At 40.9% G+C, this 26,789-nt stretch overlaps 1 protein-coding gene across 5 annotated transcripts in view; it reads right to left on the minus strand.

The window, feature by feature from the left end:
• Positions 1–292: 292 nt before the first annotated feature.
• Positions 293–26,789, minus strand: part of EIF2AK3 (eukaryotic translation initiation factor 2 alpha kinase 3) — a 72,859-nt gene continuing 46,362 nt past the window's right edge. For 2 of the 5 annotated variants that reach the window (XM_048510295.1, XM_048510291.1), the window contains exons 12-18: positions 20,915–21,064; positions 15,982–16,762; positions 13,330–13,497; positions 6,938–7,039; positions 3,592–3,654; positions 1,143–1,379; positions 293–986 (exon numbers count right to left, since the gene is read on the minus strand). In XM_048510295.1, coding sequence (XP_048366252.1) covers positions 1,215–1,379; positions 3,592–3,654; positions 6,938–7,039; positions 13,330–13,497; positions 15,982–16,762; positions 20,915–21,064 — 1,429 coding nt within the window. In that variant the 3' untranslated portion in view covers positions 293–986; positions 1,143–1,214. Of the gene's footprint in view, positions 1,001–1,140; positions 1,380–3,591; positions 3,655–6,937; positions 7,040–13,329; positions 13,498–15,981; positions 16,763–20,914; positions 21,065–26,789 lie in introns of all 5 variants that reach the window. The other 3 variants (XM_048510294.1, XM_048510293.1, XM_048510292.1) reach the window with 3 other exon arrangements.

Consider the following 26,789-nt stretch of genomic DNA (forward strand, 5'->3'; position numbering starts at 1 on the left):
ACACAGACTTATTTTTCATGTTGCTAAAAGAATTAAAAACAGACTGAAAACTCAGGAAACACGACTGCATCCACCAAGCTGAGAAGATTATGATATGCCAAACCTTCAGGAAGACGGGCACCTGTCTGTCACCGACGAGGCAAGAAGATGCTCCTCAGGAATTCAGACTAGAAAGTCTTGTCCTGGGGAGCCTTTTCTCCACACATGCATATGGATACACGCACACAAACACACACAAGGAAGTGCAGCTTTCCTATAAGTTATCTTGCAGCTTTTGGACAAGACAACCACATTGAAATATACAAAGATTTTATTCAATCATTTAAGACTTGAAAGAAGTCACAGTAATTAAATGCACCTGACAACTGTCCGAAGTGCATGCTGTACACCACCAACCCAAATGGATTGATTTTATGTTTGCAAAAATAAAATATTTACATTGAAAGATAAAAGGTATTCTGTGATCAACATATCTTATTAAATAAATGCACAGGACTAAATTTACTATAAATCTACAAGATTTCATACCAAATTAGGCTTATGTTTCAGAAATTACAAGGTTTTGAACAAGCAGGAACAGAAATCATATCCACTCAATTTTTATTATCAGACCCGGTAATCTTTATGCAAAATTTCTTAGTAAACTCAGCTGCATAGAAGCAACCTCCAGTCTGAGCTAGCTGCTCAAACTAACTTTTGCAAGTTATCTCCTGCCTCTTTAAAAAGAGGATTTCCAAAAACTTGTTTGCTTTAAGTTGACTTGGATTTAAAGTAAACAGGTATAAAGCTCAGACTATGTTCTCAAAAAAATTACATAACAATTTCCAATTTCTTAAAACATATTTACATGATCCAAACACAGAACAGTGTATTACAAATCAAGTAGGTCAACTTAATGGCTAGTAATGTGTAATGTGTAAATTATTTGATTCCAGAAGACTGTGAACATTAAAAGTGGTTTAGCTTCAGACAATGATGGTTTAGAGCAGGGGTAGGGAGCCTGCGGCTCTCCAGATGTTCAGGAACTACAATTCCCATCAGCCCCTACCAGCATGGCCAATTGGCCATGCTGACAGAGGCTGATGGGAATTGTAGTTCCTGAACATCTGGAGAGCCGCAGGTTCCCTACCCCTGGTTTAGAGTATAACCTTGAGAGACGTTTGATTCTGGATACTTCTTCTCAGCAACAAGACTGTTCAGTGTCCAATTCTTGGCTATCTTGAATACTTTGTTCCAGAAGAACTTATTGTCCGTGACCGTTGTCTGACCACTGGTTTTGCTGACAATTCAAGGTCTTCAAATAAAGCACTGTCTATAACATCTGCAGCTTCTGGTCTGTCCATGGGCTTTGGGGAGAGCATGTGCTTCACCATCATGTGCTAAATAGAAAACAGTATTTTTAGCACCTGAACATCATATACATTAAGTTGTCCATATGTTACAAATAAAAATTTTAAACAATACAAACTGGAAAAAATAGCAATATGAAATATTCAAATGAGCAGGTATCTTACTGGTACACTTCAAGTGGTCATCTGTGTAACACATACCAGCATAGTGGCAACTTCAGAAAGATGGTCATTAAATTAACAAACTTAAATTATCTCAAGTAATCTAGGCCAGAAAAAATTGCATTCTGCAGTACTAAAGAAACTTCTGATGTATTCTCAGAATCGGCGAGGAGTCACTGGCTGCCCATCAGTGATCTGGTTCAGGCCAATAAATGCGTTATCACATACAAGACCCTTCATGGCCTTGGACTCTCATGCTACACCTCAACGGCTTTGCTTACCTGAGCCAGGGCTTCTGAAAGTGCCACCATGCAAATGAGCAAAATATCTAACAGTGTCCACATGCGTTCTATCTTGTAGAATGGTCTGCCTCAAGGGGCCCTGGAAGGCTCCTGCTCCCCTGGCATTCTACAAACTATATAAAGCTGAATGGTTCACTCAGATAACAGGGATGCACTATAAAGCAATGGTTCAGAAAGATGCTTTAATTAAAGAATAGGGACTGCATACCGTACATACCACTAGTTTGTCATGATCAAGGTATGTTTAATCCTGCCATGTCTCCTGTCTCCTGCCCAGATGTGGGATCCTTTCTCTCCTCATTCCCCCTTCCCCTTATTTGCCGTGGTTGTATTTTCTCACTCTTTGTACTTTGCTTTCCCAGCAATGCCTGATCAGCTTAATAGACAGCTGCTGTTGGACTTCTGTCAGTAGTGTGAAATGTAGGTTGTTTTGACCCAGAGGGAGGCTGCATTGTCTCTGGATCATGGGACTGGAGGGGTGCCATCTCCCTTTGGGCACTGATAGTCAGGGGTGGCATTAGGTGATGTGGGGTGTGACATGGGTGCTTTGCTGGTTGTGCTTAGTTATGGCAATAGAAATCTAAATGATGCTGTTTCATAAGAAATCATCTGAGCACAGAGTCTCTTTATTGAACAGTCCAGGGGCATGACAAAGTTGTTGTATGTATAATCCTACTATATATTTTCTGCCTCATTTAATGTATCATGTTAATATTTAAAATCTGATTCCATGTAGTTCAGATTCCTGCAGTTCTAAACCCACTCTGTTGACCATGTTAACTGACCTGTGCAACCTGCCCTGAGTCTCAGTGGCAAAGATGAACGATAAAGAATGTAAATATATAAATGCCCCATCCATTAAATGGATAAAAGGGATATAAAAGTAACTTTTAAACAAACTGTGGGAAAACACTTAACAATGACGGATGTGAACACCAATACTAGAATTAGGTATCCAATTAATTTTTTACTGTGGAAAAACTCAAAACACTCTGGGACATGCCAAATGTGTGGATGCAGGCTGATGTAAGACACAGACTTCAATACTCAGTGTCATGCAGAATGTCCTCTTTATAACTGTGGATTTATATTGTAAATCACCTTGAGTGTGGGAAGGTAGGAAGATAAATACTTCCACAGATAAATAATAAGTAGTGTTGTGAGCAAGACTTGGAACCTCTGCCACTTTCCTTACTGCTGCAGACACCTGAAGCGCTACAGGCAGGTAGGCAAGGGAGCGAAGGAGTGGGAGACACCACTGCTCCCCCCACCCCACCCCCCCAAGCCATGGAGATTGTAGACATGCTGGTAAATCAGCAGGGAAGAGGCTTGGTGAAGCAGAGAATGAGAGCTCCCTTAACTGATAGTTAAGATGCACAAGAACTGATAGTTAAGAATGCACAAGAATTCTGAAGTATGGAGGGAACCTGGGACAAACTTTCCAGACAGGCTACTTCACCAGACCCAGGCAGAGATTTGCAGCATGTCTAATCATTTAAATGGGCATCAATGAAAATATTTTTATTTGTCCTCAATGTTTTTTGAGAGCGGTCTCAGTTGTAGAGAGATGTTGCTAAAACTGAATTACTGCTGAAAATGATTTAGTCTAACTTCCAGAAAAATCTGATGCCTATTTTTTGGTTATTTTATCCTACAGTTTTATAAACATTACTGTTTTAGTGTACTTCAGAGTAGTCAGAGGGCTAACTTCACAGAGTAGAAGCAATTTAACAATTTAATAAATTAAAACATTAGTCTAGAATATGAACATATATTACCTCCTGTGCATATTTCTGAATGAACAGTGGTGGAAACGTCAAGCTCCGTACTTCACTCAGTGTCTGTAACAACATTATTAAACTATACTTATTAAACTAGTACTGACATTTACGGCATCCCACGTAACTCCCAAACTCTGCTTCTACAGATCCAGGCAAAATCTGCCTCTCTTACAAACTTTCAGTAATAACATAGAACCTTATTATACAAATCACTCCTCATTACTACCCTGTTTCTCCGAAAATAAGACATCCCCTGAAAATAAACCAGAGGTTTTGATGACGTGCTAAATAGAAGGCATCCCCCAAAAGTAAGACGTACCGGTAGCAAAGTTTTTGTTTGGAAGCACGTGCGCCCCCAAACCCCTCCCCCTTCCTGCCTCGCCTGGCCCCACCCCCACAGACTGGTTTGTGATGACAACTACTGCACAGTATATCATAAATGTTCATTTTTTTTGTTCAACAATAAATGTGAATTCTTCATGGAAAAATAAGACATCCCCTGAAAATAAGACGTAGCGCATCTTTGGGAGCAAAAATCAATATAAGACACTGTCTTATTTTCGGAGAAACAGGGGTAGTTCTACCAGTGTCAATACAGACAGATCCTTATGTTTTTATGACAAACAAGCTTATCCTCTTCAGAGTTTGCAGCAGAGCCCAAAATTCCATTTCATAGAATCACAGAACCATAAAGACCATCTAGTCCAACCCCCTGGATGAACACTTGTCAGGAATGCTCTAGGCGGATCCTGCATTAGCAGAGGTTTGGGCTAGATGGCCTGTACGCCCCTTCCAATTCTATGATTCCCTCATCACCAATCCTCCCGCCCATTGATACCATTATAGGAAGACTATATCTTTCTTCCCAATACAAAGTCAACACATAAATACCTGCAGTTCCAATTAACTTTTTAAATTTTTGTTAAGTTGCTATCAGTAGTCCTTAACTCAACTCCATCCCCCAGTCCAAAAGCTGATAAAGGAAATCTCGTGCCACAGCTTTTGTTAGAAGCTCTCAAAGCTCTTCACAGCCATACCCCCATTTTAGAACAGCTTGTGAAATGAGGAATGAAGATGCCCAATCTCATTTTTCTATACAGGCGCACAACAGAATTATTTCAACATACCTTTAGCAAATTAATGAATATATCTGATGGTTATAAATGTTACAGAAGTTTTCATTTTTCATACTTTTTATAAATGTTACAGGAATTGCATTTTTCATGTTATTTTGTGCGTTTCAACCAAGCAGTTAACTATGTATATTTATATACAAAACTGGGGCATTGTAGAAAGGTGAGAGACAAAATATTTAGATAAACAGGGACTGATTCTCCTCTGATAGCTTTGTTTTACACCAACCTTCTCAGGAACTCTGGGTTTAGTTCTTTGGAATTGATCAATGGTAGAATTTGGAGCATGGGACTGAATTCAGATTCTGAGAATAGAGAGTGTGTATAAACATGAATCAGTTTTTGTCAGAACATGTGTTGTGGTGTGGTGTGTTTTCTTGTGTTCTCTTTTTAGGTACATGCAGGAAAGTTTACCTCCTGAAGTGGAACTCAGAACCACAGATGCAACATGGAAGGTGGGAAGATCGGATCCATCTCTCCAGAATGCAAGAAGAAAGTAAATCATGTATCAAGAGAGAGACTATTTCTCAGTGGGCAGTGAAATCACTGGGAGAATTGTGTTTCTTTACAAAGAACTCTGTTTTTAGTTAAAAGTGTATTTTGTTTCCCCTTTTGGGAAAGTAATTTGCAAGTATGTGTAAAAATCCAGACAGTTTGTTTTTCCACATCAAGTTTTGTATATTGTATGGTGCGTACATAACTACACACCAGAATTATGTTATGTTATATTGACCCCTGTTAAACACTGATACATCGTTTAGCCATAGTACAGGCTACACCAGAGCGAAAGGTGTAGAGAACAGTCAAGAGAGCCGCATACATACAGGAGTATAAGAATGGCATAAATGTGGCATAATTGTGGAGATGCCGAGGCCAGAGCCTGAAAGCTCTGGACCTTTTAGTGTGGTCTTGCAAGATTAGTAAAAAGAAAAATGGGGGAGTTGATATAAAAATTATAAAGATATGCTTGTTGCAAGATCACAGTTGAGATATATTCATAGTTAAAAATACATTTTGTGGTTGCTCTCAGGAAATCAGTGTCTGGGTGCTACTTGAACCGCTGCGTTTGCTATTTTGCAAGAACCAGCAGATACTTCCTCATGAGTGAAAGGGCAACAGTGAACACTGACCTAGGGGTTTGAAGCATGTGAAGATGGTTCACCCAACTGGTTAGGCTTTTTGCTGATTATGCTTACTGGACAGAAACTATAAGTAGCCCCATACGTAACCAAGTCAGATGATGCTGAATGTATGCTTTTAACGCTGAATGTATTCTTTTAAAAATATATATTGGGAATGTGCTGATTTGCAACCAGTCAAGATTGTGAGCCTGTGTGGACAGCCGGCCAGGATTGGCCAGAAGTGGTCAGGAGGGTCTGTTCAGAAATGTCTTAAAATGGGCTGTATTGCGATGCAGACTTCAGAGAGTTGGTACCACGGTATTGTTCTCTCCATGTCTGCAGACATGTCAATAAACCTAGCTTGCTATTAGCCATCCTTGTGTGGAGTTTTCAATGGGTAAAAACTTCCATAACACATCCACACATTTATCTATACCCAACTTGATTCCAGTCTTCAAAAGGGGAAAAGGGGATGAACAGAAAGGTGCCATCGTAAGTCTTCCCCCCGCAAAAGCACAAGGCAAATTGGAGACCACTGCCTTTCCTCAGAGCTAATCAGACAGGTGTTTCCAGATGAGGAAAGGATTTTGCAGCTCTTCTGCCCCCAATGACAAAGTGCCCATCACATGTAGCATTGTGCTATCCATCTGCAGCTTTTAGCTTTGGGCATGGCCTTTTCTCAGACGCAACTTTAACAAGATCTGGCGGCCGAGCCTCTAGCCCATCTTCAGGGTGGTAGCTGCTCCTTCCCTGCCACAGATGCTGACACACTGGGGTAAATCCAGCTGTTTTGCTGAGCTGTACAAAACATATTTAACGCAATGCCTTGGAAACAGAGGCATATCTAGGGAAAATGGAGCCCAGGGGCAACATCTGAATTTTCCGGAGCCCAGGTCTACCACCCGGAGCTGGCGAGGTGCCCAGGTCTACTACCTGGAGCCAGCAAGCGTGGCCCAGGCCTGGCCCCCCCCCCCCCCCCGCGAGATTAGATGGCATGCACCCTGGGACATGTGGTACTCCATGATCTCCTGGCCCCTGCTTGGAAATAAGGTGGCAGAAAGAATGCAATTCTAGCAACAGCATACCTACCCTTACTCTCTCCATTTGGGTGGTGAATGGGTAAAGAAGTTCAAACAAGATCAGGCCCAAAGAAAATATATCCACTTTGTGTGAATAAATTTTTCCATACACCTAGAAAATTCAACAAGAAAGCAATGAACAAATGCATCTTTAGCAACAACTTCTTCTTACTCTCATTTTTGTCAAAAATCATAATATTTTCTAAACAAAGACTCAGCAGTGGTATTGGAATGGAAAAAATTTCTTAAATGAATTTTAATGAATTACCAGCAGGCTTATAGTAAGAAACAAGATATATTTTAAAAAATGAAATTTGATACATGTACATGTTTCTACATTGCTAGAAATGTCTGAAAATGGGCTTCTGGATTATTTATTTATTGACTTTAATATAGCCTAAAGGGCTTGGGATGGCTCACATCATATGCATGGTGGGAGGACTGATGTCATGTTGTTGCTTCTGAGCTTTGTAAAGCTAGAATTCAGGGCTGGTATAAATCACCACCTAAATCAGGGGTCAGCGACCTTTAACACCCAAAGAGCCATTTGGACCCGTTTTCTACTTTTTGACATTTAAAATGAAGATAACACTATTTTTTTTTTACCTTTACGCTTTGTATAAACAATTATAGTGTGTTTCTTATGGAATCCATGAAGTGCTACAGAGAAAATTATATGTTATTTATGTAAAAAACACATTTTGAACTCTTAAAAAATAATAACCAAAAAACATGGTGAGTTGAAGGTTTCATTCAAATGAATTAAAAAGCTGAACTTAAATTATCCATGTAGCAAACAAAAAATGCCATGAGCCATCATCCAAGTGGGCGGGATAGACAGTGGTGGCGACACCAACAACGGCAAGTTGCACTTGGGACACAGCGAACGTGCTTCCCTCACCACCACCCCTCCCTCCCTCCAGCGTCCTTTCCCCTCCTTCCTTTGGCGGGATAGCTTCCTTAGAAAAACTATGGAGTACTGTACATCTAACTTCCTGTCCTTAAACCCAGAAAAATCAAAAATTATAATCTTTTCTAATGTATTTAAGCCTTCTAGATGGCTTATTAATGGGGTTAAGGTCGAACACTCCAAGTCCTTTAAATATCTAGGCCTAACCTTCCATCATAAAGCCACATGGGCCAGACATAGAGATATTGCTGTAAAAGGAAGTTATCACACTGCTTCAGCAGTGGCAAAGTTTTTTCACACCAGGGGAAGGGGATATGTCCCAGCAGCTCTAAAGGTTTTCAACTCCAAGGTAGTTCAGCAACTTCTCTATGGAGTTCCCTTATGGATAACTGCATGCAACAATTCTGTTGAAGATCCTTTGGCTTGGCCGCGAGGGGGGGGGGGACTTTTCAGCCGCCGGTGTGGGAGGGGGTCACATTGGCGCCGACCCCCTCCGTGCACAACCTGGGGGTCCACCTGGATTCGTCTCTTTCCATGGAGACCCAGGTGGCCCATATAACCCGGGTTGCTTTTTTCCATCTCCGCCAGGCCCAGCGGCTGGCCCCCTTCCTCTACCGAGCGGACCTAGACACTGTGATCCATGCAACGGTCACCTCCAGGCTAGACTATTGTAACTCGCTCTATGCGGGCCTTCCCTTGCGTTCGATCCGGAGACTGAAACTGGTCCAACATGCGGCAGCGCGCTTGCTCACGGGCAGCGCCAGTTGGGATCACATCCAGCCTGTGTTGCGCCGGCTACATTGGCTCCCAGTAGAGTTCCGGATCGTCTTCAAGGTGTTGGTATTGACCTTTAAGGCTTTACATGGCCTGGGACCCTCGTATCTTCAAGACCGCATCACCCCATATGTCCCCACACGGCCTCTTCGTTCAGTGGAGGCCAATTTACTGGTGGTCCCTGGCCCCTCGATGATGCGGCTGGCCTCCACACGGGCCAGGGCCTTTACGGCTCTGGCCCCAGCCTGGTGAAACGCTCTCCCACCAGCTGTCCGGGCCCTGCGGGATCTCGGTGAGTTCCGCAGGGCCTGTAAGACGGAACTGTTCCGCCGGGCCTTTGGAGGGACCAGCTGCTGATAGTGCCCCCCCCTTTCTGGCTCCTACATCTGGGCCTGTATCATCTGACGGGACCTGCCGTTCCTCCCTTGGGGGAAGGATTTAATGTCAGGTTATCGGGCGCCACCTACGCTTATACTTATACTTCTATTTAAGTGTTAATGTTTAGTTAGTTTTCGCTGCTTTTATAGGTTTTAGCTAATTTATGATGGTTTTATGATTGTATTTATTATATGCTGTACACCGCCCAGAGCCCTTTGGGGATGGGGCGGTATAAAAGTTCAAAGTATAAATAAATAAATAAAATAAAGAATACAATCTGGCTTCCTCTATAAAATACTCGGATTACCACATTTTGTACCACATGCTGTACTATGCTTAGAAACTGGTCAGAACCTACTTGAAACAAGAGCATGGCTGAATACATTCAAGTATTGGATCAAATTATGTTTTAACTCTGATGTGCGCAGTTTAATATACACAGCCCGCCCAGACCTATTTGCCTCCGAATGGTATCAACTTCTCAAATCAAAAATTTACTCAATAGGTTTATTACTGGAAGATCTCTGTATGCTGACACCCAGAGAAATTTTCCAAACCTTGAAAAGTAAACTTCTAGAACAGGAATATCATATCTTGCTGGGGCAAGCAAACAAATCATGCTCACCCCTCTCTGTTGGAATAATACCGGAACAGGGGAACATAGCCAAATATCTTGAATTATTAACTGAACCACAACAGAGATGGATTATCACAAGGGCCAGATCCAATACCTTCCCATCGGCCATTACAAAGGGTTGCTACTTATCCATACCCCTTCAGGATCAGGTTTGTCCACACTGTAAAAATCAAGTGGAGACTCTTGCTCACATTATTCTTGACTGTCCGAGATATGTGGGCATTAGGAATTTCTCTCCCAGGCTGGCCCTAGACAAATCTGAACGTGACTCTGACTGTGGAGCTTCTGTTGTGGAGCTTCTGTGGAGCTTCTGTGGAGCTTCTGTTGTGGAGATATGTGGGCATTAGGAATTTCTCTCCCAGGCTGGCCCTAGACAAATCTGAACGTGACTCTGACTGTGGAGTTTCTGTTGTGGAGCTTCTGTTAAACAACACAGATGTCATGCTCTTGGAAAAAGTAGCAAAATTTCTTTTACAAGTGACCGAACTTTCTAAGTAATGTATACTGCTATATAGTCTTCCTGTCTGCGCTTTGAATGTACTCTTGATTTGTATTTCAAAAATGTCTGGCAATGCTCCAGAACCTATTTTTAAATGCCAAATAAAGGTTGTTGTTGTTGTTGTACCTCCCTCCCTCCCTCCCTCCCTCTCTCCCTCCCCACCCTTCCTTCCTTCCTTCCTTCCTGTCTTCCTTCCTCCAGCGTCCTTTCCCCTCCTTCCCTTGGCGGGATAGGCGGCAACAGCGACGCCAACAATGGCAAGTTGCACTTGGGACACAGCGAATGCGCCTCCCTCCCTCCCTCCCTCCCCACCCTTCCTCCCTCCCTCCCTCCAGCGTCCTTTCCCCTTCTTCTCTCATCTGGTGCCTGCTGTCACCTGCCCAGCTGGGGGCGTCCTCCATAGATGGCCCAGGGTAGTTGTGCGCTTGCTTATTATGGCAAAGTGTGGTCCTCAGGTTGCTCCGGTCCCAAGCCACACAGAGCAACAGTACAAGGACAAAAGAGCCGCATACGGCTCCAGAGCCTCAGGTTGCAGACCCCTGACCTAAATAATCACTCTGGCTAAAAAATGGTCGGGAGGTAATTCATGATGCCCTAAGAAGCTCTCCTCCTGAGTAATTGGTGGAAATGGAGGTTAACTCTGGGGCTGAAGGCTCAGAGGCTGTATGGATGATCTTCAGCTCACAGCCGTATGCAAAATAAATTACTTTAAACCTTCCATTTCTTTACTAATGATGGATAGTTAATCATACAGATAAAGAGAGATTTTATCTGCACTGAGGAGTTAGCAATTCTTTTATCTCGGAATTAGAAATCAGAATGGAACTTTAAAAAGGGACATAAAAAGGCAAGGACTAGAAACATTTTTTGGGAAAAAGGCAAGATAGCAAAAGTGGAAGGGAAACAGGAACAGGGTTAGCCAACCCCAACAATAACTTGCCACGACACAAGGAAGCGTAATAAATTAATAAACTGTAATCACTATTACTCATGTACTAGCCAGTAATCAATGAACAGAAATCATGTGAAATGTCCAATAACTATTATTAACACATAGTCCGTTTCTACTCATTCATAGTCCATTGAAAGAACAAGTCAAAGCGTGCTGGGACCTCGGTCCACTCACCACGCTACCAAATTGTGCAAATAGCCAGGAGAACAGCTGAGCAGGTTGAAGATGCGGAGCGGCAAGGAAAGTCTCTTAACGTGACGTGCAAAGCAGCAAACAGCAGACTCTTAATGCAACGTGCAAAGCAATACAGCAGAACGCCTATGCGCTAAAGTGTGTTTTCGCAGGTCTTCATCAGTGTAAGATTGTTGCAGTATTACTAGTTTTCAACCAGTCAAGCATAATTGCTACTAGTTACCAAACTGTGCAATGAATCCTTCACTGGATGTTACCTCTTGAACTCATAGCCAGGGGGCATTCATTGAAAATGCTGGGGGGAAGAATTAGGACTAATAAAAGGAAACACTTCATCACACAATGTGTGATTGGTGTTTGGCATATGCTGCCACAGGAGGTGGTGATGGCCACTAACCTGGATAGCTTTAAAAGGGGGTTGGACAGATTTATGGAGGAGAAGTCGATCTATGGCTACCAATCTTGATCCTCCTTGATCTCAGATTGCAAATGCCTTAGCAGACCAGGTGCTCAGGAGCAAGCAGCAGCAGAAGGCCATTGCTTTCACATTCTGCATGTGAGCTCCCAAAGGCACCTGGTGGGCCACTGAGAGTAGCAGAGTGCTGGACTAGATGGACTCTGGTTTGATCCAGCAGGCTAGTTCTTATGTTCTTATGGACAGGTAAGCAGATTATGCATAGCATTTTAAAGATGATTATTTTCTTAAATCAATTTGCAAATTTGTCTGAGGCATCCTTGGATGACTGGGTCTAAATTTCTCCTTCTTGTTCTTGATCCAAATCATTACATATTGTTTACTTGAAGGGGATGGGGGCTTTGAAAAGTTTTCTGGTCTCAGATTGTCCCTGTAGAGGAAGGACTTGACCTCCCCTCTTCTGGTCCAACACCAAATTTTTTGTTGGAACCGTAAATGGAGGGCGAAAATCCAAGGAGCTCAGATCAGAGATAGGGAATGAAACTGATGGAACCAACTAAAATGAAGATGGTTGCAGTGGATCTGGAAGTCTCAATGGGGCAAAAAAGATACCAGGGCTTTTCCTCACGGCACTGCCTTGAGTCTGAAGGTTCTGTCCAATCTGGTCTTTGCAGTAAATCTTTGGCAAATCCTGCAAGCTTGCACATGATGGGCTTCCCCCAGATCAGCAAACAATAGTCAAACAATATTGGGAGCACCTCTTAAATAGTGCCTTGGAGGTCATCAGGGGAGATCTACACTCTGGGATTCCACACTGCAAAGGGAGAAGGGTCGATCCCTCAGACATGGGGGGGGGGGGGGGGCAGGATAGCTATCTCACAGCAAAAGCTATCTCACCAACCACAAAAGATCACTCAGGGGGTAGAAGAGATATAAATTGATAAAGGAAACAGTTTTGGAGAAAGTTGCAAAAGAAAAAAATAACATGAAGGCACTGAGAAGCTTCTGCTCATGGCAGTGGGAAGAGGAGAACTGAAGGAGAGGGCTTGTGCTTCTATAGAGCACGTGATGGTTTAGGTGGGAAGAACCGTCACATTCTCTCCAGAGGGGACATGTGCTTCCTCCTTAGTCTGGAGGCTAGAAAATTCTGCTGAACAGCAGGCCTGCATGCAGATGCAATCCCAATGTAGGGCTGCACTGAAGATGAACTGCAGCTTTTTAAAGTTTAACCTTATCTCATTTCAGTTCTTTATGTATACATATATTCACACAACTAGTAACGTAATTAATTAGTAACATAAGCAGTTCAAAGTCATTGTTAACTTTTTCCCCAGTGACTCTTCCTAAGAATAATATATTCATTACATTAGGAAAAATGTGTTCAGTGTATAAATACACTTTTAGAATATTTAAAGGGTTTCATGTTTGCTCACAATTCATACAAATACATTCTGAGGTAAGGAAGCCCTTTTATCATTTACGGGGCAGAGTTTGTAAGTCAGCAACTTGCTTACAGCCAGCTAGGCTGTTTATTACCAAGGTTATTCTGTTAGCCCTTCCTCTACATCACAACCTGGGCTTTTAAAGCATGAGTGGAATTTTTGAGAACTGTGCTGAATGAGAAAGACTAAGACACAGAACTTACCTGTTCTGGACTCATGTAAAGCTTGGTCCCAACTTGCCCTGTATGACGGGCATAAGCTGGCAGTGGTCTTGCAACAGATTGTTCCTCCTCATCTTGATCTGTTGCAGTTACTAGACCAAAATCCCCAACTTTTACCACATCATCCATTGTGAAAAATATGTTGGAAGGCTGGAAAAATACAAATAGGATTATTTAGCATGCATACATCATCTGAACTGGTTAATTTATCTACCATTCTTCATTTTTCAAAACTGTGGATGGCTTTCTTTCCCTAAATGGAAAATTTGACAGTATAGATGGTTGCCTCGTGAGATTTTCTAATGGGAAAGCGATGAGATTTTCCTGAGTCACACAATGTCCTTCTAACATGTTCTTTTGTGCAAATTTCAGAGACAATTTTGGTCTTGAAGTGAACAACACCATAGGAAATAAGTTTTTAAGATGTTTTAACTTTTATTTAAAACTTTATTTATAACTATATATATTATTTATAACTATATTTAAAACTTTCAACAGAAATTAGAGTTCTTATCCGGTGAACTTTCTTCACCAACTGCATTCAAAGTTAGGTTCTCATCTATGGGACCAGGAAACCAGCATCAGTCTCGATGCATGTGCTACAGGGCAGGGCTTGTCACCAGCTCCCAACTCTTCTTAGCAGTGAGTAAAAAGGGGAAAAAAACCTAAACCTGCAATAAAATAAAAAGCAGCAAGTAGACAGGTGGCTAGAACAGGCCATATACCGTATTGGGAAAAAAACCCTAAAGCTGTGAACTGCAGAGACTGGCTTAGGCTTGGTCAATACCCTAGAAATTCGGTAAAATTCGAATTTATTCGGGAATAAAATTATCTGTATGCCTGAATAAGACAAATAACATATTTGGGTCCGTCTGACTTTTTAAGTGGTTTTTTTGCATTTGTGCCTGCAGGGGGCGCATTTTTAAAGCTAATGGCACCAAAATTTCAGTCTCATCCAGAGACTGTTCTGATGATGTCACCGAAGTGTGGTGGGGCTACCCTTTTGAGGGTCCATAACTTTGGACCCCCTGAATCAAACTTCACCAAACTCAGGTGGTATAATCAGGACAGTCTTCGGATGAGACCCTGAAATTTTGGTGCCAATAGCTTTAAACATGCATCCCTGACAGGCACCCAAAATGAACTTTGCTTCTGGGAGTTCAATTTTAGGGCCCTAGAAAGCTTATTTTGTTTTTCCGCTCCTACACATGAAGCCTGCTGGCTGAGTTTTCTCAGAACTCTCTCAACCCCCCCTCCCCCCACCGCCCCAGAAGCAAAGTTCACCAAGACTGGATGCTGTTACCAGGAAGGCCTCCTGGAGCCACCTTGTCTCTATCTTAAAAATGTGCAGCCTGCCCAGAAATTCCCCATTGGGTACAATGGAGCCACTGCAGAGCACAGAAGCTGCCAGGCTCTTCAGCAAGTTCTATGGTGGGAAAAATTAATTAACTTTTCCCACCATAGACTTCAGTGGGGCTTGCTGTTATGTCCAGATGGCTCTGTGTTGGAGATTTGGTGTGGAGGTTGTTCCGGGTAGGGGTGTCTAATTTCCTGCAGGGCTGCTGGTGTGAGTCTCCTGAAAGGAACCAGCCAACGTTGCTAAAGTTGCTTGGAAGAGGCAAATGCTGTGGGTACCCAGTTGAAGGAGAACCTGATGCCCTCAGAACGAGTGCCCAGTCATCCAAACTTTAGCAAAGTTGGCTGGTTCCTTTCAGGAGACTCACACTAGCAGCCCTGCAGAAAATTAAGACCCCCCCCCCCCCCGAAACCACCCCCCACACACCAAATTTCCAACACAGAGCCAGTGGCATAACAGCAAGCCCCATTGAAGTCTATGGTGGGAAAAGCTAATTAATTTTTCCCTCCATAGAACCTGCTGAAGAGCCAGGCAGATTCTACGCTCTGCAGTGGCTCCATTGCTGTGTGATGGGAACCAATATCAGTTGCAGCAAGGTACCTTGTACGACGTTTCCTCAAGCTCCACTTTCACTTTCCATTCTCTCCATGGCAAGCAAAACCACTTCTAGCACAGTTTTTCATTTGCTTTGCCAGTGGAGTGGGACAGATTTGCCAGTGAGCACAGCTTTGTCCCAGAAATCATATCTCTACCCATGGCCAGTCTTCCCTCTTCCTCATGCTACTTTGCACACTTTCCCCCTTGCTCCCCCTTCCATGTTGTTGGCTGCTTCAAGTAACAGAAAAGAAGCTTATTCACATAACATTGACCTCTAATTGGTTTAATATTTTGAGATATCAATATAAAGAGAACTTGGAAATAACAAGCCTCTCTCCTTCAGCAGCACGAAGTGAGAAAAATTACTTCTTATGGTTATATCCTAACAGCTGTGTCCTGCAGAAACGAAACTGCTCAGACAGAAAGTGTCTCAGAGGAAAGGAACCAGCTAATGTATTGCAGTACAGCTGTCAATATAGATCATAGACATGCACAATCAACATATATCATATTTAATGCCTTTTATTTGGAAGCACCCTAATCCTTCAGAATGTGATACTTGCTCATACTCACACAAGGAGCACAACAGAAAAAAACCCCAACTTTTCCAAATATGCACACTCATATGATGAAAGCTTGTACAAAAAAGCTGAAAGATCAGTGAAGATTTTAATACAAACCTTGAGGTCTCGGTGCATTAATCCTTTAATGTGCAGAAACTGTACAGCTTCTGCTATCTGCAAAAAGATCAATAGGCACTCTACCCTGTCTCGCTCCTCTATTGTACATCTTCTGTTCATCCAGTCCTTAAGGTTTTCCTTTCTACAGAGTTGCATTTGGATATAAAGGTACACTTTTGGAGAGGCAGGTTTGACATTCTGTGCAGTGTTTTTAGAGATGCTCGGGTTGCTGAAGGTTGTTAGTCTTTGTATAGAAACAGAAGAAAGGCTCTCTGAGGACAACTTCCTATGATCAGACGCTTTTCTGCTTATTAGTTTACCTTCACAGGAACTGTAAGTAAATGAATAATCAGTTTTGTCACCTTCTTTATTGGAAGTATTATCACAACCAGAATCCTCAAAGACAATTGACGATGAAGTTCTCTCCCTCACCCTGATTGTTGGTGTGACTGGAGGGAAAAGTTCAAAAGAGTGTTCAGGATGATTTTCATCAATGGTACCATCTTCTACATCACAGTCAGAGAGGAAGCTGTCTTGAATGTTTGTTTTGTGATCTCTTGAATGGTTCAGGTCTTTATTATCAATGGCAGCAAATTCTAGTGGGGGAAAATGGCTCTCTAATGAATCCGACTGGTCTGAAGGCATCCCAACAGGAAGCAAAGTCTTCTTTTCCGGAGAGGAAGTAATAACTGCTATGTGTTCCTTGGCAGATAATAGGTCAGTTCTGATTTTAAATGATGTTGCTTCCATTGGACTGGGAGAACTGAGTGGCCAGCCAGTACTTAAAAAAAGAAGCAGAGGGGAGAGAGAATATATTTTAACTGGGATCCATTTTTACACATAGTTTTCACATTAACTTGTCTTTCAAAGTATAGATACAATTTCATGGCCAGAATTGATAGGTTGCTGTGGGTTTTCCAGACCAAAGCCACACAGCCTGGAAAATACACAACAGTCAGTATATACACATTCTGTTTGTACTATTTTCATGGGTAACGTTTCTAGATTTCCTGTAAGACTGCATTCCTAGCAAAATAGCTAACAAAAAATCCCATGCCTGATACTGGAGGAGTCAAAAGAATGAAGGACAGCACAGAATGCTTTCATCTACTTTCTAGCCCTCTTCAAAAAGCATGAAAAACATCACTTAAAATGCCCAAAATCCTAATAAAATAAACATCAACATCCTAATAAAATCAACAATATGCAGAAGTTAATTCAAGCTGCCCTGTATTAACTATAACCAAGGAAAAGGAATCAGTCACACACACATACACACACCCGAAAATGCTTGTGTTAGATTCTGGGGAATCTTAGAAGGAAGAGAGTTCCACAGTTGCATGTAGTGACGTGTAGGAGTCATTTTGCATGTAACCATCTCCCAAATGTTGACAAAACATTATAGGAAAGATGTGAGGGAAAGAAATGTGCATACAGTTATGCGGTCAAATCATGTTTCTAATTGTTTATGCAGTGTTGCTCTTACCTGTGTAACTGCAGTTCATCAAGTGAATATTCTGTGCAGTCTGACAGTAGCGACCGTGCTTGTGCAGGCCTGCCACAGAAAGACTGACAAGCATTCTGCCTGCTCTGCAGCTCTGGGGAGCACTCACTGACTCCCCACCCACCCCCATGGTCCCGTGATGGGAGGGGCAGGAGTGCTCTTCCCTCAGTTCTTTCAGTGCCACAGAGGAAAGAAGTTTGTGCTTTAGCTCTGCTGTTTCTCTACCTCACAACAGGCCTCAGGTCCTGTGAAGCACTTCTTCCATGAGAAATTGTGAGATGTGTTGTGATTCACCAAGGGAATTAAGAAAGGTGTTGCCCTTTTCAATAAATGTTGACCGGTGGCTCTAAAACAGCCCAAACAGATGGTCATAAGGAGCACCTCTACTGTCTGGGTGAGGCACATGTTCCAGTTTCTGGCAAGGCCTGTGCCTTGTTTCTCACTGTTTCCCTTGATACAGAACCTGTGGGGGCCGAGGTTTTGGAGCTTAAGGGGCCACTTTCCCACTGCAAACATCTTTAATACTACTAATTTTCACAAGTATTTCCCCATAAGTATCGGGAAACATCCCCTGGTCTAGTGGCAGTCACACCACCAGCTTTCTGCTTGTGCCAAGAATGATTCAGAATTCTCCAGAGCTAAGATCTGAGGTGCCAACATGCAGCTTTAAAGGGCCGGGGCTGGACTTTCACAATCAGACCTTCTGAACAACAAACTGGCAACAGGCACAGGAGACCCCTTGAAGAACACTAGTTACAAGAAGGGCATCTATTTGTGTCCCTTCTACAGTCATACTATTGGCACACAATTAGGCAGGAAGTGGAAATTATGAGAATGAAAAATGAACTGGCTAAACAGGGACAGGAAAAAACAGGATTGAGGAAGAAAAGGAATCAGAAAAAAGTAAAATGGCACAGCTAGAAAAAGAGGGGAACCAAGAGAGAACATGAAAAATAAATGTACGTACTAAAGATGAAGGAAATGCAGTTAAGGGCAGGATTACACCAAAGACTGGAGAAAATACCTTGGAAAACACATTTCCCAGATATCAAAAAAAGGATGATGTGGAACATGGTATGTCAGTTTTGAACTAGCTTGTAGGGTCTTCAGAGTGCAAGCAGAGGACAAGATGATAATCTTGTACCCACAAATTTTGGAAGAATGAATGAAATTTACTTAAAATGAGAGATGAGAAAACGTCTAATTATTTACTTTTCAAAGAAGGATTGAGAGTCAGGTATAAATTAACAGCAGAACAAAGCTGAAAATCCTTCAGAGAAATTAAAAGGAAATAAGGGGAAACATATACCCAGCTAGGGCATAGTCAAGAGAGAATCCATTTTTTTCCTCAGAATTGCTAAAAAGCCTAATAAAAAATCTTTTTCCTCTCTTATGTTTACAAAGTTCAGGAAGCAGGTCTCAGTGGTTTGAAGAAGGCTAATTGGATAAGTTTTGTTTAAGGAGGGGTAAGTATGCTTATTGTGGAGAAAATTCTGATTAAAGTGTAACCCCATTGGTCGGTTGATAATCCAATGGTGTGGCCAGTCTAAACCATAAATTAGCTACTTTCAGTTAGTAGTCATCTGTTGTCTTTACTTTACTCTGCCTTTGTCTAAGCTTGGCTACCAATCTTGATCCTCCTTGATCTCAGATTGCAAATGCCTTAGCAGACCAGGTGCTCGGGAGCAGCAGCAGCAGCAGCAGGCCATTGCTTTCACATCTTGCATGTGAGCTCCCAAAGGCACCTGGTGGGCCACTGCGAGTAGCAGAGCACTGGACTAGATGGTCTGATCCAGCAGGCTAGTTCTTATGTTCTTAAGCTTGTGCATCTATTTTGCCTGAAGATATTTCAAGAACTTTGCACATGTACCGAGGCCTTCGTATACTTTGCCTGCAAGTATTTCTTTCTAGCGAGTATACTTTATTGTTGTTGTTTTATTGTGTATCTGAACTGCTCCTCTGATTTCGTGTTCACTGTTTTATCTTTAAACTTTGTTTTACAACCTTTCCTTTAATAATTTTTTTAAATTACAGTTTTGTCTGGAGTTCTGGTACAGAGTCCACGGCTGGACACTGCTGCCACCCCAAAGGCCAGGGCAGGTCTTCGCCAGGTGTCAGACACAGCCTTAACCAGATGGGTTGAGGGAATCAAAGGTTATTTCAAGATGTGAATCAATTAATTGGACTCAAGAAGTTTTATAATCAAGTTCCCTCAGAGTTAAAGTGGCACCTGAGAGACAAGACATTAAAAACCGTAGAGGGGACTGATATTCTATTAGTTGAAATAGAAGGGGATTTGGGAGGATATATTTTCTAAACCAACAGCAAGAAAAATAAAGTGTGGGGCCCCTCAGGGAAAACTGAGCCCACGAAAAGCAACTCTGCAAGGCAAAACACTCAGGAGCCAACTTAAGGGGAGATTATTGTATTTTATGTATCCATCTTTCTGGCAATTACAACTGCCCAAAGTTAGAAAAAAAGAAAACCAATCCTAGCCAAACCTATTAATATAGTAGAAACGATTGAAACAGCTAAATCTCCATCAAGGCCTGTAACCTGAAGAAACCAAAATACTGAGGGAAGATGGCCGTCGACCCTCAAGACAGGAAGTTGCAGAAAACATGTTCCTGCCTCCCTGAGAATGGGGTGAGGATTGAAGTGCCCTTCAGGAGCTTGGCGGTTTTAAAACTGCCCAGACCTATCTAGTCTGCCTTGCCCCTGTGTGTATCACCAGAATCACCAGTCTGGGAGAAGCCGGTCCAGAGGCAGTGAAGCCATATTAGGACTAGTGGGAGAGAGGGAGGCCAAGTGTGCCAGAATCTCCTGGGCTTGGACTGTGTGTTTAAGTGTGATCAGTGGGTGTTAGAGCAGTAAAGAATAGTGTCTGTGTGTGTAAGGGAATTTATTAGTTCAAAGCTAAATCTTCCCTTGAGACACCTGCATGTGTCTGTGTGCATATGAATCTGAAGTAACATCTTAACCTCTCTGAAACCATCAAGCATTAGTACCTCTTTGAGACAGTTTTAAAGAAGCCTTTCTTTTGTTTTAAAAATAAATTTCAATTACCGTGTTCAAATTCCCTCGTGCCTGTGAGAGTCTGTGTGTGCGTGTCTTTAGAGTGGGTGACTGGCTAGAAACCCCAGCCATTAGGAGTTCCCTCCAAAACAGTTAAAGGGACTCTGAAGTAATTTCCCCTCAAGTCAGAGTGGGAGAGAGGTGGGAATCCTTAAAGCCTTGGTGACTAGTAACAGTGTGGGGTTCTCTAGTTATCTGAATTAAATGGTGGCAGCGAAAAGTTAATTAAAAGGAAGGTTCCTGAAAACAGCTACCAGGAATCCTTTCTACCAGAAGCTTCAATCCGTTACAAATACTATACCTCCAGAAACTTTTAAATAAACACAGACCTTTTCAACAAACCAACAGGTATACCTTTCATCTTTAACCCAAAGTTCATCCATTTGTTCCTGCCAACCCTCCGGCGGTGCTTCTAGCCATGCATTGAAATACCGAACAATACCAGGGTGTTCAAGTTTTGCTAATGCTTTGACTTCACGCATTACTTTTTCACGAGCCAATTCTCTAGAATTTGAAAAAATAGCAAAGAAAAAAACACACACTGCATTAGAAGACAAATTGGGAGTCTGATTACCTGACATGGTATTTCTGAGTATAAAAGAGAAATAATGGCATTAGGTATCACACACCACTGGTACAATTTTTAAAGGGGGGCTTACAGTCTCCCACAGGATCACAGAATCATAGAATTGGAAGGAGCCATACAGGTCATCTGCTCAATGCAGGATCAGCCTAGAGCATTCCAGACAAGCTGTTGCTTGAAGATTGCTAGAGGGGGAGCTCACCACCTCCCTACACAGCCATTACTGAACAATTCCCACTATAAAAATTTTTCTCCTAATGCCCAGATGGTACCTTTTTGCCTCTAATCTATATCCATTACTGCAAGTCTTAACCGCTGCTGCCAACAGGAACAGCTAACTACCCTCCTCTAAATGATAGCTCTTCAAATACTTTAATAGAGTAATCATGTGCCCCTAAGCTTCCTCTTCTCCAGACAATGACATCTTGTAATTTGGATGTTATACCTCTGTTGATATACCCCAAGACCACATTAGTCTTCTTTGCTGCTGTATCACACTGCTGTATCACACTTGTTACCCAGAAGTGGAACCTGGCACTTATCCTTGTTGAATGGAATCTAATTCACATCTACCCACTTTACCAATATGTTCAGATCTTGTTGAACTCTATCTTCTGGTATGTTGGCCAGGGTGGAGCAAGGGGGAGCTCTGCCCAGGACGCGTGTGTGCCTCTGCTGTGGTGTCATCTGCCCCCACCCCGGAATGCCCCGCCCTTGGGGCGTCACACCCCACCCGGCCCCATTGGCACTACGCCTCTGACATTTGCTACACTTTTCAATTTGGTGACACCTGCAAATTTAATGAGTGGGCACACATCCTAGCCCTCATTAAGATAAAATACTGAAATGCACCAGGTCCAGAATGATCTACAAAGTCTTTGGAAAGGACAAAAGCGGGCATTTCGGCAGTCTGTTCTCCCCATGCATATTATTCCTCAAGAAATGTATACCTGAGATGTGAATGTCATATCCATGCAACAGATCTATCTTTTCAGGTGGGCATTTCTACTTAATTTCATAAGGGGCTTGTATTTTTAAGAAAAGGGTGTGTGTGTCTTTTTTGTTTAAAAAATTGCCCACTGTAGGCCATTTTTCCCCTAATTTTTAGTCACTAGAAAAATGATGCATCACAAACAATGAATGAATGAAGGGGCATTCATTGTTAACACTGTGTATTTCTGGAGCAGTAATGGATTAAAGACCAGTCTCTGATTTTATGACGGCTGATGACTTAAGCCTCAGTGACTGCTTTCTAAATCAATAATGCAACAATTAGCATTTTTCTATTCCCTTGGGAGAAGAAGAAAGAATACAAGACAAGTATTATGATGATCCCAATAATTTTTTGCTATATAAGACACTGTGCAGGATAAAACTAAATTTGACTTATTTTTTAATTTTTTAAAAAAAATATTGGTATAAAAGACATACATACAAAACAGACAAGAAAATAATTTGAGTATTATAGAGTGATTCACTTATCTCATTAACTTATTGGTATAAGTAGCTTAGCAAATATTCTGTGTTATCAATTTAGTTTTCAGTTTTAAATTATCTAATAGCAAACTATAAAGAAAAGAAAGATATACCGTAACTTATAGATTAATGCTATCCAAAATACTATCCCCACTAAGCTGATTACCCAGCTAAAATTAAACATAGCAGATAAAGATCACCGTAGGATTAAAATCAATCTCCCCTATCCCACCCCAAACCCACCTCAATAACCCTACAGAATTCCTGATAGTTAAGTATATATTGTAGTTTATAATTATTTTGTACTGAGCATTTGGTTAATAGAGGAAGAAAAAGTAGAATCATAATCTTATCCAAAATACAAAACTAAAAAGAAGAAACAGTCAAGCACATAATTATAGTTATTTATATCTTTCTAGCTATATATAACAGTGTTTATTAAACTAAGACCTGCTTTAGTTTTGTAGTTTTTACAAGTACAAAAAAGAAAAAAATATGGTTATTGAAACTTAATATTAATATATTTTAATTTCATCTGTCTTTGAAATATACACAAACCACAGCTGCCACTTTGATGAATAGTTGTCTGATAGTAGGTGTTTCAACTGGTGTGAAAATCAGTCCATAGTGGCAAAGTATAGAACCTTCGTCTTCCAAAGATGGTAGGTTTTCAGACTTCCAATGCTTTGCTGGTTGAATCCTTGCCACTTTAATCATGTATAAGAACAGATGTAAATGTGGCTTCAACTTTGTCGCTCCTTCAAGTGTGGGGTTCAATAGGGAAGTTAAAGCTGTTTTTTAAAATTTGATCATTAATATTTGTTTAATTTGTCCATGTATAATATTCCAATAACGTTTAACCTTTTTGCAGGACCACCACATATGGAAAAAGGTACCATATTCTTTTCTACATTTCCAACAATAAGGTCAGTATCCTTTTTTGACATTTTAAGAGTTTCATAGGTGTCAAGTACGTTCTGTTGAACATCTTTATGTTATTCTCCCAAATGTTCGTGCTTGGAGAGTGTTTATATATGTTTTTCCCAAAATGTTTCCCGTTGCTCTAAAGTTATTGTCCTACCTGTATTTTCTGCCCATTTAATCATTGCGTATTTCACTATTTCAGTTTCTGTACTTTGTTTCAACAAGATTTGATATAGCTTACTTAATTCTTTTGGTCCTCCATGTAACAATCCCTTATCAAATTAATTATATATTTTTATATCCCCTTTTTTGGTCTTTTATACAGTTGTCTTTTGCTTGCAAGTATGTGAACCAATGACATTGGTAATCTTCTGCTTTTATTAGTGTTCTGGGTTTAAATTCAGGATTATTTTTGGGATAGGGCGGTATATTAAATCTAATAAATAATAATAATAATAATAATAATAATAATAATAATAATAATAATAATAATAGTAATAATATTTTCTTTCCACCATAATATCTCATTATATGTTAACCAATTTTTAAAATTTATATTATCCTGTATCTGGAGGGCTTCCGTTCTAAAGAGCCACGGGGGAATTTTGGTATAAAATATGTTCTTGTTTTCTTCTTTCCGAACTGGTTTCCTGCATGTTCAGGGTCAGTTTTGTAACTGTCTCTTCCAAAGGTCACGATTTTGAGTGTCTTCTGGGGTAAGGTTCTTTGCCTGCAGATCTTCATTGATTGTGTCCATCCACTGTTTTTTGGGTCTACCACGTGGGCGGCATCCACCAGGTTCAAGGTGCAGGGCTGTCTTTGCTACAGATGTTTCCTCATGGCACATGACGTGGCCATACCACCTTAGCCATGCCTGCCTCATGTACTGGTCAATTGGTGTTATTTTAAGTCTTTGCCGTATGTCATCATTTGGCACATGGTCGAACAGCATCAAATTTAGCATCCATCGATATGTTATGATAAAATATGATATGATAAAATATGTTCTTGTATTTCACCCATATTTTTAGTAGGGCATTCCTAATGGTGAGGTTTTTTTAATATTATCTCCCCTTCTATTTTCCCCGGGCTATTGGTCCAAAGGTAACTGTGCCAGCCTTTATTCAGGTTGAAACCATCCAATTTTAGTAGAAGGTTATTTTTAATACTACCCATTCTTTAATCCACATAATTGCTGCTGCATCATGATATAGTCTCATGTCTGGTACTGATAAACCTCCTATAAGTTTTGTATCATGTTTTTATATTTAATTCTTGGCTTCCTTCCAGCCCAAATAAATTTGGTCAATTCTGATTTCCACATATTAAATTTTTTCATTGAAGTAATGAATGAAATATTTTGAAAAAGATCAATTAATTTAGGTAATGTAACCATTTTTACCAACCCTATTCTACTTAGGACAGATAAGTTTAAGTTTTTCCAATTATTAAAATCATTTTTATCTCATTTCATGTCCTGTCATAATTGTTTTTTATTAATGTGCTGTTATTGTTTTCTATCAAGATCCCCAAATATTTGACCTTCTTAGCCATTTTTAAGTTATATCTCTTTGTGAGTACTTTCTTTTCCTTTGATGTTATGTTTTTGGTCAGCAGTGCAGTTTTATCATAATTTATCCCGAAACCTGCAACTTTTCCAAATTCTTGAATTATTTTCACTAGCCTAGGTATCTCATTTAGTGGGTTGGCTACAAAAATAACTGCATCATCTGCATTGGCCCTTAGTTTATAGGTATTCCCTTTAGTTTTGAGACCTTCAATGGTTTCATCTAAATTAATCTTATTTAATAGTATTTTGATTACTGTAATGAATAACAAAGGGGCATCCTTGTCTGGTTCCTCTACTCATAAAGGAATTATTTGAGTATTCTTCGTTAATTTTTAGTTTCGCTGTTTGAGCAGTGTAGGTATTATTTATTGCATGCCAAAAATTTCACTTTATGCCCATCCTCAGAAGGGTCATTAATAAAATCAACCGATGAACTTGATCAAAAGCTTTCTCTGCATCCAGAAACATTAATGCCATAGGGGAGCCTAGGTTTAAGTTTAAGTATTTGATTACATTTAGAGCTATTCTAACATTACTTCTTATTTGTCTATTGGGTAAATATACCAGTTTATTACCTTGTTATATATTTGTTTAATACTTGCTTCAATCTATTGGCTAATATGTTTGCAAATAATTTATAATCAACATTCAGTAAAGCAATAGGTCTAAAGTCTTTAAAGTTATATATTTCTACCTTTATGGATCAATGTAATGTTAGATTGTTTCCAAGAGTGTGGTATTGAATCACCCTTCATTATTTTATTCATTAGAGTGACCAAATATGGAGCTAATATTTCTGCATAATTTTTGTAACAGGCAGTGGTAAGGCTGTCCATTCCAGGAGCTTTATTTTTGGTGTTATTAATTGCAGTCAGTACCGCTTCTTTTGTTACTGCATCAATTAGACAATCTGCTACAGGACTTGTCCAAAGGCCACATCTACTGAAGTGAAGACAGATGCAAAGAATTCATTCAGCTTCTCTGCAATCTCCCTGTCATCTTTTAGCACACCTTTTGTTCCTTTGTCATCTAAAGGGCCTACCGCTTCCCTAGCTGGCTTCCTGCTTTTGATGTATTTGAAGAACTGTTTGTTGCTGGTCTTGATGTTCGCAGCCATACGTTCCTCATAATCCTTTTTTGCCTCCCTTACAGCTAACTTGCTTCTCTTTTGCCACCATTTGTGTTCTCTCTGGTATTCTTCATACCATTGTGTTCTCTCTGGTATTCTTCAGTTAAGTGGGACTTCCATTTTCTAAAAGACATTTTTTTTTTCCTAATAATTTCCTCAACCTCCCTTGTTAACCATGGTGGCTTTTTTTTGGACTGGGTGCTGCCTTTCCTAACCTGCGGAACACATTCCAGCTGAGCTTTTAAGACTGTGTTTTTAAATAACCTCCAAGCATCTCGGACAGTTTTGACTCTTGATTTTCCCTTTCAGCTTCCTGCGCACTATCCCCCTCATCTTTGAGAAATTTCCCTTTCCGAAGGCAACAACTACATTAGTAGTTGTCAATTTGTTCACATGCAGAGATACTGAATCTGACAGCATTGTGGTCGCTGTTTTTTATCGGCTCAACAACACTGACTTCCCACACCAGGTCCTGGGTCCCACATAGAATTAGATCTAGGATCACCTCTCCCCTGGTTGGTTCTACAACCATCTGCTCTTAAGCCAC

Source organism: Sphaerodactylus townsendi, linkage group LG11 (genome assembly GCF_021028975.2).
Source record: "Sphaerodactylus townsendi isolate TG3544 linkage group LG11, MPM_Stown_v2.3, whole genome shotgun sequence".
In the NCBI taxonomy this organism is placed as follows: Eukaryota; Metazoa; Chordata; class Lepidosauria; order Squamata; family Sphaerodactylidae; genus Sphaerodactylus; species Sphaerodactylus townsendi.